Consider the following 14140-nt stretch of genomic DNA (forward strand, 5'->3'; position numbering starts at 1 on the left):
TCTCTCTCTCTCTCTCTCTCTCTCTCTCTCTCTCTGTTTCTGTGTGTTACTTTTAGGGCTGAACATTCTGCAGTTTCTTACTCTTATTAAACATCTTGGCTAGTTTGGGGTTTTTGTGATAATAACCATCTACTACAGATAGAATCTACTCTGATAAGGGCTGGGAGATTTATTAATCCATGGGTATATTGATGTCATTATGTCCATTTAATGATATCTTCTTAATAACTAAGATTTCCACAATATAACTACAATTCTAGAATTTGAGTAGTCTTGTCTACATACCCTTGTGACTGTTACTAATAACTGAGGTAAAGGCATACATTTTGAGGAGACACCAGAGTATACTCAGTATTTTTTTTTAATGTAAATAAAAACTTCTCAGGTGTTAAACTGTTTCAGGCATCGGTTCTTACTATGTATTCACTAAGTTGTTAAGTGCCTACCAATAGGGGTATTTCTGAGAAAGCTCTGAATTTAAGGGGAGTTTTCCAAATGGGGAAGTGTAATACACTACATTGTCTATTATCTACTTTTGACCCTTAGCTTGTGTAGAAGAATTTTAATCCACCAATATGGCTACTCTGGCAAGGGGATCACATCCAAAGACCTTCTAGGTGGGTTACCTGGCAGGAACCAGGAATTGTCATACCGTTAATCCTTTTGGCTGGAATACAAGCATGTGCTTAGTACACATACCTTTAATTCCTAAAAGTGAGGACAAAGTTAGTTTGTAGAGAAAGAAGCCATGTTTGAAAATGATGTCTAATTCAGGGGCAGAGTGATGCATCAGAAAGGTTTAACAGGGGGAGTCAGAGATAGGGTACCTCCAATTCTCATGAGAACAGCACAGGAAATCGAGGTGACTTAAGAGAGCAGCTAGAGAAAGAGAGGTGCTGTGGTGTGTGTGATATGGTTTGTGTGTGCCTGTGTGTGCATCCATGCAGTTTTAACAGGACAGTTTTTAAAAGATAGATTGCAAGTGAAGACAGAATGAGCCAGAGAATGAGAAGGAGCCAGAAGTTAGAACCAATTGGCAGAGTTAGTTTCAGGCCACGAAGAGCACTTCAGTCAGAAGCCAAGATAAGCCTGTTTGAATCAGTCACGTTGGAGAGAAGTTTTGAGCCAGAACAGTTGAATTGAACCAGCCAGCTGAATTCATAAACAGCTAGAAAGGAAAAGCTATTCAGCAGTAAGCCCCTTAGATATCAATTACATTTGACAAATAAAATTTTCTTTTACAAGCTTGTATAAGAATTACCTAAGATTTGTAATAGATATAGAGGGTACAAGCTCACAAATAAGCACTGGGAAACCAGGAATGTGAATTGTCCAGGCTTATTTCTTAAGTGGGAAGAATGTGAGTCTTCCACCTAGAAGCTGAAGTGATCTGGTGACCTTTGTTGTTTATACGACTAGGTCTCACTCAAATTTCCCAGAATGTTTATCCCAGACTCCCCCTCCCTATCCCAGTCTCTAATCTTTAACTTTGCTTTTTAGTCAATAGAACCCACCCTTAGGGGAGATGTCACATGTACTTAATAGCCTAGTGATTCTACACTACCTATGACAGACCACACCAGATCTTGGGCCACTAAATTATAGAACCCATCTTTATATAGTAGAGGCCACAAGTACTTTCCAAGAGTTTCAATGTAGTCATGCCTTAAGTTTTATTTTGCATGTGGGATTGAGGTCATTGTTACTAGGAAATGTTTTTCCAGAATTATACTGTACTTAAGTGTTAGATTACATAAGTTTGAACCAGTCCAGCTAAGTCCTGTTGAACAAGTTTCTGTCTTGCCTCTTGCAGTTCTCTACCAGCTTTAGAGTTTGCAGGAAACCTCTACAATATAATACTTAACAAGTTTTGACATGACACTGATTTTACTGTTCCAGGGACCACACTTTACTAGAAAATAATGAATTATCTACTAAGTATGTCAGCCAGACTTTATTCTGTCCCTGAAATCACTGATTCTCAGGTAAAGTTCTCTTTGGACATGTCTCCATTCATGTTTGTAGGGGAAACTGCTTGGCAAAATGCAAGAAATTTGATTGTTCAATTGGGTAATCCTTCTCTTAGGCATCTGACAAGTACCAGTCACATTAACGCTTGGCTTGTTATTTGATTATTCAATTGGATAACCCTTCTCTTAGACATACTGTTCACATTAATGCTTGAGTTATTATAACAATAGGAGGTAGCATATAGTGAGTATATGGCAATACAGTAAATCAGAAGCCATTTTTCTTCAGTATGTAGCACCCTTCAAGATAAAGATACTGATATATAATCCAATATATGTGTCCTTGTTAACTACTGGTTCTACAGATTAGTATATATTTTATACTGCTTGGATATAGCACATTTGACGTGAGCATGTACACATGTTCATGTGCTGGGAGCTTAGTCCATCTAAGGTATGAAGAACATTAAGAAATTATCAGATCGTCGGGCAGTGGTGGCTCACGCCTTTAATCCCAGCACTTGGGAGGCAGAGGCAGGTGGATTTCTGAGTTCAAGGCCATCCTGGTCTACACAGTGAGTTCCAGGACAGCCAGGGCTACACAGAGAAACCTTGTCTCAAAAAAAACAAAAAAACAAAAACAACAAAAAAATTATCAGATCACTAGTCACCCTTGACAGAATGTTTGCTCCTGTGAGCTTGTTACAGAACAGCATGGCTCCTTCTCACTCACTTCTTTTCTACAGACTGCCTATTTTCCTAACCAGGCCATGATACATCTAGGATCAGCAGTATGCTTTCGCAGCTAGCCCTCAACAGTGAGCTGAATAATCTATGCTTATATATTATCTAATGTCAGGTATAGTGGCAACACCTATACAAAAGTATACCTACTTTTCTAATTCCAAAGAAGAAAAAATGGAATGTTACCTAAACAACTTACCTAAATATCATAATGGATGCATCGTTGTGAAAATGGATTACATTTAGTCCAAGATCACGTGTCCCTCAGTCAGAAAATTCTAAATCTCATTGCTAGAATGTTTCAGTTACATTTTTATGCATCAAACTGCTGTAATATATGCAAATCACCTTAACTCACTGATTCATTCACTTGTACTGCTATCTCATTGCGTTAAAGGTATTTCTACTTATATACCATTTTTCAAAATTTTATGTTATAGCTAATAGGGCAGTTTTGTTTTGTTCCCTGTTACTGAACCAAAAGAGTTCTCATGCCCAAGATCACTTCTGGATATAAATATTAACTTCAATAACTTTTTTTAAATATTGGCATTAAAATCAGGGTCTCAAGCATGCCAAACATGCTTCCAATGCTGAACCACACCCCTGATCCATTTTAGAATATTAGGATGAAAATATTGAGCATGGCATGCTCATCCGGCACTTATCCTGATACTGGAGTGACTCATTCAATTTCGAGGAAGCACTTCATCTTTGAAGGCATCAATGTCCACATATGCATTGCTTGGCATCTGCTGAGTCTGATAACCTGCTTTTGCCCCAAGTCTGCAGAGACTTCAGTAGCCATTATTTTAAGTGTATGCATGTTTATAATGTGTGTGCGCCATGTATGCCTAGTGCCCAGGAAGGCCAGAAGAGGGAATTAGACAGTTGTGAGCTGCCGTATTGGTGCTGGCAACTGAACCCATGAACTCAAGTCCTTTATAAAGAGAAAGCATTCTATAAAGCCCTGAGCCATCTTTTCAGCTCCTTCCATCTCTTAACCCTGCATCTGAACTTAATAAAAAATAAAAACAAAAAAACATACTTGTATCATTTTCTGTCCTTTCAAAAAGTTTCAATACCCTGAATGTGATAACATTAACTGAAACATCCCACTTTTATGAGGCAAAAAAAATCATTTAAATAAGCTGAATTCTTGAAATTAGTGTACTACATAAAATTGAACGCTTGCATTATCAACAAGGACAATGTTTTATTGAACAAATCTATGTACAATACAAAAAATTTCTTGAAATGAGACACTATTGTTGATTTATTGCAGTTCAATGGCTCAGTTTTAATTTGTACTTTTATAAAATGCAAAGTAAAATAATTTAATGTTCAACAAGGAAGCACAAATTTTCCTTCTTGCTGAATCTGTAATATCTTTCACATAACAATTCCAAAATGCAAATGCAGCATTTGCTCATTCTGAAAAGGTGTTTGACAGTACCAAATAAATTAAAAAATAAACACTATCATCCCTTTTAGGCTTTTCATTCATACAATATTAAACCAAACATGGAAGTACAGCTAAATGTTCAGTGTGATTTGAAAAGAATCACAGATCAATGATATAAATTATATTTTGTTATATATTGGTGGTTTTGTGAAAATGAATATGGCTAAAGCCCAAAGTACCAGTGTCCTTATCCACGGAGATTCTTTCTTGTGCATCTTCTGGGTCTGAGCAGCAGGGATTCATATCTGCACTTTTCTTGACCTTACTGACACATACAATTCTTTATTTTAAAACAAACTTTTGAAAGGTTGGTTCATGTATCCTCAAAACAGAAGTAGAAAAAAAGGAGAAGGAAAAGACTATAGGTAAGATGAAAACTTCCTTTCCTTCTGAATCTCAAAGCAGAACTGCTGGATTTACACAAAAGCAAAATACTTCGGAGAAACATCAGAAGAAAATGCACAAATTCTTTCAACAAGTAAAATTGAGAAGTATATGAAGAGGTTACAAAAATCTGGTCCAATAGAATTTTACATGACATTTTTTGTTGATTATTTATGAACCAATTTTATCTATAGGAAAATTTTCTCCTTCCAACACAAGTCAAAAGAAAACCTTCAAATTCAGCTTAAAGACAAAATAACAGGTGGAATTTGTTTAACACATCTTTGCACGCAAACTTCAAGAAAATGTAATGCTTTATGGATTTATATCTGTATCAGTGGTTACAACCTGTAAAAAATAAAGTTAAAAAATGGTAAAATGTTATTAACTGCAAAGTGTACAAAGCATATATTATGTTCCCCCCCAAAATTCATTATGCAAATGAACCAGTTTCCAAACAGGATTTTTATTAAAAGATGTACTTTTAATATGAACTAAAATAAAAGTCAATTATTACATTTTTAGTGTCAAGAAATATGGAAAACATTTTGAGTTGAACTTAAAAGGATTTAAAACTTATGAGTTGTACTTATCTGTTATCTGCATGTAAATTCCACAGCCTAATGTAGGCTACATAACAAAACTAAAACAAACTTCAACTTGATCGGAATGGATTAGTGACCATCATTGCATAGTTGCAAATGCCCATGGTAAATAAAATAATAAATCCTCTGATAGAGCATTATTGGAAACATAGTTTTTAAAAGTCTGAATGCCACCCTGAAAGCAATACCCTATTTTCCTAACCTCAAAAATGTTCCTAAAATTTTTAGTATGATGGAATTGTCTGATTCACACAAAACCATGCTGGAGTAGCTGGAACACTTAGTTGACACGTGGCATACTATTGTGTCTAAAGAATTCACCTTCATGTTTGTATGTCTTTATCTTGTTTAGACTTATATACTATTAGGTAAAGAAGATCTTTAAGTATTTTCCTTTTCATAACAGACAGGTGGGAAATATCCAGGGGAATTTTTTTAAACTGTAAAATATTTGTTTTAATAATTTAATAAGTTAAAATCTTCCTTAGGAAAAATCAATGATCACCAAGGACAATAATGCATTAATATATGTTATTATATTCCTGTTGTGCAAATTTTGATGTAAATACCTCCTTAAATATATAAAAATTACTATGCAGGCCAAATTCATCGCTAATGAAGAAAGTACATTAGAATGGCTTAATTTTGAATTCTCCTAACTGAATAAAATGAACTCTTGATCTGATTCTTAACTGACATACTTTTAAGCCAATTACTTTCATAGGACCATACTTATATAACTCATACTAATGTGTACAGGATTTTACTATGAATCATCCAGCAATGTCCTAATATGTACAGATAGAAATATCCCAGTGTGCTTTTACCATTATTCACATTGAAGATTTTTCAATTCAGTGTTTTCCTTCAATTATCAAGCATGTGATGGTCTTAGATTCTTCTCGCACTCCCTCTAACGTAGCTGATGGTATTTTTCTTCCTTTTCTACGTAACACTGCTGCCTTTAAATAACTGACATTACAAAAGTTGGATGTTGAAGGTTCTTATCAAGAGCACTGTTTTTGTTTTGTTTTTTTCAATGGTGGCATGCCATTCACTGAACTTTGACCTGTTTCCTTAATCGCCTAAAACAAGTTACAATCTTTAGTAGACAACATGATAAATCAAGCTTTATTTCTATGTATCAGCTTCTAAATTATATCACAAAGTAAAGAGCAATGAATGATTTTTTAAAATATTTGACCAGAAGGGAAGACATAATGAATATGCATGACAAGAAAACAAATTCCATTTTCAGAATGTTTTACATGTTTATTGTAAACCAGCTCCCTTCCACCTCATCTTTGAATGAATCAACTTTTTCCTTTCTTCAGTAAGGCCATAGCTGGTTTTTATTTCTGACTAGTTACCCAAATGTGTTTTCACATAAAGCAAAACTGAACATGCTGCTATTAATCACCATAAACTTTTTGAAAGTGTGGTTTCATGGATAACTGGTACTTTGGGAGTTTTATATCCCTTTTGGAGTCTAAGCCGGCACATCTCCTCTGCAAGTTCATTCCAGAAAATGTGCTTTGTCTTTGCTTTAGTAATCCGAGACCACTCTAAAATTAAGGCCATCAGGGAAATAGCAAACTGATGATGCATTTTCTTGTAGTGCTTTTTTTTTTTACACTACTGCATGATCAACAGATCGTTCTGAGACATTATCAGGCACCTGTAAAACAAAATATGTTTTAATTCAAATTTCATAGATTATAGTAGAAAAGCAAGCCTTTTATTTCTGGCACGTGTGTGCATGTGCTTTGTGGTGTACATGTATGTGCATGAATGCTTGTGAGTGGACATATGTGTCCAGATCCATTTGGAGACCAGAGGATGATGTTGGTTATATTTCTTGATAACAATGCTTAGCCAGGATCTTCCTGGAATCGAAAGCTCAGAGATTCTACTAGCTAGTCTAGCTAGCCAGCTTGCTGGGGGATTCTACATGAGCTTCTGCATGCTTAGATTATAGACAAGGCACTATGCTGGCCCAGCATTTATGTGGGTGTTGGGGATCTGAAGTCCTGTCCTCACCACTGCACAGGAAGTATTTTATCTGCTGAGCCATTTCCCCCAGACTCTTTACTTCTATTTTTGACAGTAACTTTGTTTTACTTGTTTCATATTCTATCATGCTGATGAAAAGTACTATTTCTACAACTTCTATTATATGAAACCTAGAATGAAGAAAAGCCAGTTGTAGTTAAAAAAAAAAAAAGAGTATAGTATAGTACAGTATAGTATAGTAGGAAAAGGAGCAAAGAATGAAAAATCTTGAGTCCTAGCTTCCACAAGTTCATAAGCCTGTGCAAACTACTCGTGAATTTGTTAGTAGAGCTAAAACAAGAATATTAATCTCACCTCATAGTGGTTGTGGATTTAAAGGAAATGTATAAAATAGTGCTTTATCATCTGGGCTACACATGTTAATGTTTTTAGTTGCACAGATATACATTATAGATATATTGATGGTATCTTTCCATTTCTATAGATAGAGCTACTGAAAACACAGAAGACTTACTTTCATCATCTGAATCAAATCCAAAGAGTGTCTGACATTTCTTTTGTGCAAGGTGAGCCTCAAGTGCTTCGGCATTACAGTAGGTGGTCAGGCATTTGCCACATCGTAATCTTTTCACTGGTTTTTTATACATGTTATCTTGATCAGAACAGGCATCTACAATATCAGTCAGAAATTTTCTGCGTTTTGGCATACTAAGGTATCGTTCATCAAGGTAACTGGGAGGCAAAGGTCTGACAAATGGCTTTGTTAAAATTAAGCCATATGAAGTATGTTCAGTTGTAAGATTTGGTTTGGATGGTGCCTGAGATACTGACAGGGCACTGTGTTCTTGTGATACAACATTGGGTAAAATAGAACCATTTTCTGTCCTGCTTCTGTTTATATCTATTTTCAGAGTAGGATCTGATGTAACTAATGGTGTTTGCTCTATTTCACTGTGTCCATTGACTAAGTCAGTGGTACTATGAGTATTTTCAGGATTTGGCTCTATGGCAGGCATCTTTTGGTCTATCAAGCTTATATTTGAATCAGTATCATCAGAATGTTCATTTCCATTCTGAACTAAACTGTCTGTTTTCTTTTCGATAGTGTCTATATATGTCTTTGGTTCTGTAGAATGTTTCCTTGATTTACTAGTAGAAACTGGCTGATGAATTGTTTGGTTCTCATTACTAAATGTGTCTATTTCCTGATGGTTAGGAATCACTTCACTCAGTTGTGCAGATGATTCTGGTGTTTTGCTTAAGTAATGCTGGGCTTCGTGTTCATATAACAGAGGAAGATCTTCAAAAAGCTCATGGCATTCTGGAAAACTACACTGAGCTTGAAATATCCTGTGACTTTTTGTATGCTGGGCAAGCTGGAATGGCAGCTTAAATGACTCATTGCAATTGAAGTGCAAACAAAAGTACGCATTTGGATAGCTGTGTCTATTAAGGTGATCTATAAAATGTTGAGAATCCTCAAACTGCCTTTGGCAAAATTTGCACTTTCCTTTGCTCCACTTCATTACAGTTTGCCGCACATTTAAATCAGTCGGATGCACAGTCCTTGCATGCATATTTAGAAACCCAATTCTTTTAAATATCCTTACACAGCCAAGAGCAGGACACTTGAAGTTCCCTTCTTGGTCTGTAGCATATACATCTTTTGGATGGCACACAGTTCCATTGATTTTGTGCAGTACTGATGTTTCTTGATTCAGATCATAATCATCTTCATAATCATCTTCATTCTCTTCCTCCTCATAGTCATCATCACACTGAGGTAAAGACTCTGAGATATTATTGAAAGAAGTGTCTGGTTTGCCATTTTCAATAATGTTTTCCATAGCATTCTCTGGTATACCAATAGGAATTTTAATGAACTCAGCCATGTGCTCACTGATGACGTCTTTGTTTCTCTCACTGGAAGCAGTCAACGTCTCTATTTCTAAGCCGTTAGTATTTGAATTCCCATTTTCAAAGGAAATTGAAGAACTGGAACCATTTATTTCTTCCAAAGTGATGACTTCTGGATCATCCTGTTGTGCTGTAGCAATCTGCTGTCTCTGAATCTTCTTAACATGATTTTTTAAATGCTTCTGCATAAGTCCTCTGTTCTTAAATTTCCTACCACATATCACACATGAAAAACTGCCTTTTTTCTGATGAGCCTGGGCATGCCTTACAATGTGGCCACCAAGAAATTCCTTGTTGCATAACATGCACCGATGCCTTGGGACACTATGATCCACTTTGGAAGTGTTAAGAGCAGAGAGACTTCTCTTTGCATTAAGCTGCCCTTTAGGCTGCACTCCAGATGCAGCATCAGGATCTGTCTCTCTAGTGCTCTGATCTGGGACCGTTGGGACCGTGTCAAGCCCTTCTTCCATACTCCGCTGCTCCCCTCTCTTTTTTGGACTACCTGCAGAATTTTCCAGTGTATTTTCATTTAGAAGTTTCACTGCTGATTTATCACGCAGTAATGCCACACAGTTTTTCTTAATCATTACAAAGTTCCAAAACTCAGGATCAAAAAACAATCCTTTTTTCAAAATTGGGAGCAATTCAAAACGAACACGATTTTGTACAGTACTCGTGCCTTCACTATACTCTTCATCTGGACGTCTGTAAAGCTCTTCAACAGTGTGGTAAGCATCTAAGGAACGCTCAAGAAAAAATACTGAGAGAGCACAAACCCTGACAATCTCTAGATCATTTGGCAAAAAATGTGCAATTGTTTTATAAATTAGACATTTAGTTTCAGGATCATCATGGAGATCAAGCTGGAGAGCACAACCACATATCTCAACACAAATTTGTAAGCCTTCTTCTTCAACCTGGGAAAACAAAAATATTAATACTAAAGATAACTTAAAAAACAATATACTATCTGCTATAAAATTTTGAATATAACTCCAAAAGTAAAACTTTCTGAAACAGTATTCTGAAGTATGAAAAGAATTTCCAAATCAAGTCTCTTCAATAATTATGTTTTCTTTACTCTTTTACATTTAATTTTCAAGTAACTTAAAAAAACAATATACTACCTGCTATAAAATTTTGAATATAACTCCAAAAATAAAACTTTCTGAAACAGTATTCTGAAGTATGAAAAGAATTTCCAAATCAAATCTCTTCAATAATTAATAAAGAGTTTTAATAAAGAGTTTTCTTTACTCTTTTACATTTAATTTTCAAGTTTGACAAAAACCAATAACTGTAGTATAAAATGTTTGCAAACTTTGTTTAGAATTTTCTTTCAACTCTAGCCTCCTTTAAAGGGTCATTCTCATTCTCTGACAGAAGAGTTAATGCGTGTCATTTCAAATAGATGCCAAGAAGTAATTATGTTTTAAAATCAGTACAAATTTTATCATACTAACTAGTACTTATAATAATGGTTATATTATTGTTATTATTGCTATTATTATATATGCTAGGCAAGTGCCTTACATTTACTCAAATACAAAAGGGGGCATCATACAAATATAATAAAGTATAAAAAATAATAAGCTTACTGGAGATTGTATGAAGATCAGTCAACCTTTTACTTCTGTTAATGGTAAAGTGTATTAGCTTTTACTGTAGAATTTTTTATTGATCCACTAAAATCGATTTTATGCCTCTAATGGTTGAAATAATTATTTGACCAGGACAAGAAATCAGGATGGCATCTGTGTATGGTGCATTTCAAACTGGCAACATACGGGTTATAGACTACAGGAAAAAGTATCCATTTTCAAGCCTCATGTCCTCTTACTTTCTTATATTCTGGTAATTCCACTTAGCTACATACAGTTTTATTATCCACTAAGATTTTCTGAGACAATGAAGGAATATAGTCAGATCATTTGTAAATTAGTGTTCAAAAACAGAATTTATAATGGTAAAAATGATAAATTTGCTTAGTCATAAGATATATGTTTTATATGAAAACAATTATTCCCAAATTAAGTAACAACAGACTATTTTTTTTTCAAAATGTTCCATGTTGAAGATCTGAAGCTGAAGAGAAAGGATTGTGACATACAGAGAATGCAGCATTAAAATCTAAAACCTGAAATGATAAATGTATTTACCTCATCTTTAATGATTTTCATGAAAGGAAATATGACTCTCACATTAGTTGCTGTTCTTAAGAGTTGGTAACATTGATCTACAAACACTTGTTTTGAAGGGTTAGATTTAAGCTGCAGTTTACTCCATAGGAAAATCAACTCCCTGTAAATGAGAAAAAGACATATATCAAAATATAAGTTCAGATACTGATTTCTTTTGCCTGATTCTATACTACCCTAGCAAGGCTATACATAAAGTAGTTATAAATGTGTATGCTCTCTGTGATACCTTTGAGATTAATAGAAGTTAAAAGAGAAAAATAAAAACTACATAATCTTGAATTAATAGCAAAGATTTCTAAAGATATGCTGGCATACCTAAGAAATTCATAGTGTTGACTCAAATCAGTTCTAATTTCATATACTAATACTGATGTCATAACTTTAAAATACACACTTTGGCCTTTAGTTATACCATCATCAGAAGACCATCCAAGAATGGAGTCAAGAGAGGACTCTGAGTGCTTGTGAGAAAACTCTAAAAAACTGAGTCTTGTGACTTCAGTATCCAGGCTGGCCTCTAACGCGCAGAAATCCGCCTGCCTCTGCCTCCCAAGTGCTGGGATTAAAGGCGTGCGCCACCACTGCCAGGCAGGAGACTGGGTCTTCTGTAGTTCAGGTTGGTCTCAATTCAGTATGATCCCAGAGGGCTTTCAACTTCTGATTTGCCCTCAACCACTTCCCAAGAGCTGAGATTACAGGCATGAGCCACACAACACCTAGCTCCCAACCAAATTTTTTTCCATAGAGGTATATAAACAATTAACAATAGCCAGTTGTAATGAACAATGGAAGTAAACTCACTCCTATCTACTACAGCTGGGTGAGTCATGAAACTATGAAATTGTTCTTGAAATGTGTTTTCATGACTCACCCAGGTGTAGTAGATAGGAGTGAGTTTACTTCCATTATTCATTACAACTGGCTATTGTTAATTGTTTATATACCTCTATGGAAAAATATGCTTTGTCATGTGCTCCACATGTGTCTTGTGCTTGTGATTCTACACTTTACTCATGTGACTCCTCTTAATCCTCAGAGTATAAATTGTCTGATGCTCTGAATAAGGTTTGCTGTTAGTTGATTAAGACTTTAGTCTGGCTCATTATTTTGGCTTCATTTCCCCAGGTCCTATTGCCAACTAGAGCAGTAAATATACTACTTGCAAATTTAGAAACCACTATTTTAGAGTATTTTCATTCTAGTCAGATACTAAAAGTAATTTTAAAATTTAAACATATAGAACTGATTTTAAAACTGTATCCTTTACATTATTGTTAGATCAAGTGCTTTTCTGTGAACATGCTATACTTTTGAACAGACAAACTATAGAGCAATTAAAGCATTCACAGGTAGATTCTTTCCTAATACATGGCCAAAGATGAACAAGGACAAATAAAGGCAGTGGCTTTTCAGGTAAAGTGAAAGCATAAGGATACAACTCATATAGAATCTGCCTTTAACCCCTAAAACTTACATAAGGCATCATAATTTGGATCTACTAAAATTCTTGTGGCAAGTTTGTTTGTTTTTTTCCAAAATAGATTTACTATATATGTCTTGTGAGCCCAGCACATGATAGCGGAATTAGGCTCACTAGACACTGGGCTTTTTTAATTTTACATGCAACATCATTGTAAATACAACTCCACTTAAGAGAAATGTAACAATTATGGTATCAAAAAGTAGTCTGTGCTAAGAGAGAATAACAAACATTATTCAGTTTAAAAATTCATGACTCTAATATTCTATATTGTTAAATTTTTAAAAATGACTATCACTGTTCCAGTTAGGAAACAACATTGTCTTTGCTACTACTCTCAGTGATTTTGGTTTTCAATCTCCCAACGCACCTATTTCCTGAGATGCTGGTTAGGCTTCTTTATACATTTTATGAATCACATTTCCCAGCTAGTAATGCATGAACATCTCCTCAGTAACACAATGTATGTTGGAGGCAGTAACTGACATTTAAAAAATAAAAAAGCTAATGTTTGCTTACCTTTATTCACTATCTTTAAAAACATCTCTAGTGAACTGCGTGGTATGTACTCAAGCTTAATAAGTCACTAGCTTCCTACATAGATTCTATATAACCTTCAAGATACCAAGAAATAACATTTGATTAATACATTTTTGTTAGCTGAAAATCTAGAGTATTTTATTTTTGGTCTGTTGCTGCTGTTTCACATATGCCAGGGAAGTATTCTATAGATAAGCTATTGCCTCATTCAGACAATCTCATAGCTATTGTATTCCTAAATATGGAAACCTCTTGAGGAATTTAGTAAGATAAAATATACACATAAAAATTGGTGGTGAACACTAGAAGTAAGGAGTGTTTTTATAAAAGGGTGATGGATTAAAAAAAGCAAGAAGACCAATTATATTAAAGAACATATGGCCTAACTCTTCAATGCATTTTAAAACAAAATGATAGCTAGAAACCAGAAAATAGATAATCTATTTAATACTTTACAAATGAACATATTACAAATGTATACATATTTATTTTCCCAACTTGTTCCAAAATAATATAAGATTTTAAAATAGACATTCTTTGGACTCAAAAGTTTTATTTTGTATTTTAAATCTTAGCTAATAAAAGTTTAATTTCCCTCTCATTCCTTTGTTAAATGGCAGGTGGGGGAGTAGGATTTAGTAAACAAAATATATACTTGTCCCAAGATTTTTTTTCAGTATAACAAACAACAGCAATAACAAAAACAAAAACATCAAAGGAACTGTAGGGGCTGGAGAGATGTTTGAGTGGTTAAGAGCTTGTATGCCTGTTATAGAAGATCGTATTTCATTTGCTAACATTCATGTTGGATGGCTCAC

The 14140-nt window shown here is 34.7% G+C and overlaps 1 protein-coding gene across 2 annotated transcripts in view; it reads right to left on the reverse strand.

The window, feature by feature from the left end:
- Positions 1-5026: 5026 nt before the first annotated feature.
- Znf654 (zinc finger protein 654) overlaps positions 5027-14140 on the reverse strand; it is a 42578-nt gene continuing 33464 nt past the window's right edge. For both annotated transcript variants that reach the window (XM_028761179.1, XM_028761178.1), the window contains 3 exons: positions 11261-11402; positions 7696-10018; positions 5027-6846 (listed from right to left, as the gene is read on the reverse strand). In XM_028761179.1, the coding sequence (XP_028617012.1) occupies positions 6839-6846; positions 7696-10018; positions 11261-11402 (2473 nt within the window). In that variant the 3' untranslated portion in view covers positions 5027-6838. The remainder of the gene's footprint in view (positions 6847-7695; positions 10019-11260; positions 11403-14140) is intronic.

Source organism: Grammomys surdaster, unplaced genomic scaffold, assembly GCF_004785775.1.
Source record: "Grammomys surdaster isolate TR1022 unplaced genomic scaffold, NIH_TR_1.0 126679, whole genome shotgun sequence".
Lineage (NCBI taxonomy): Eukaryota > Metazoa > Chordata > Mammalia > Rodentia > Muridae > Grammomys > Grammomys surdaster.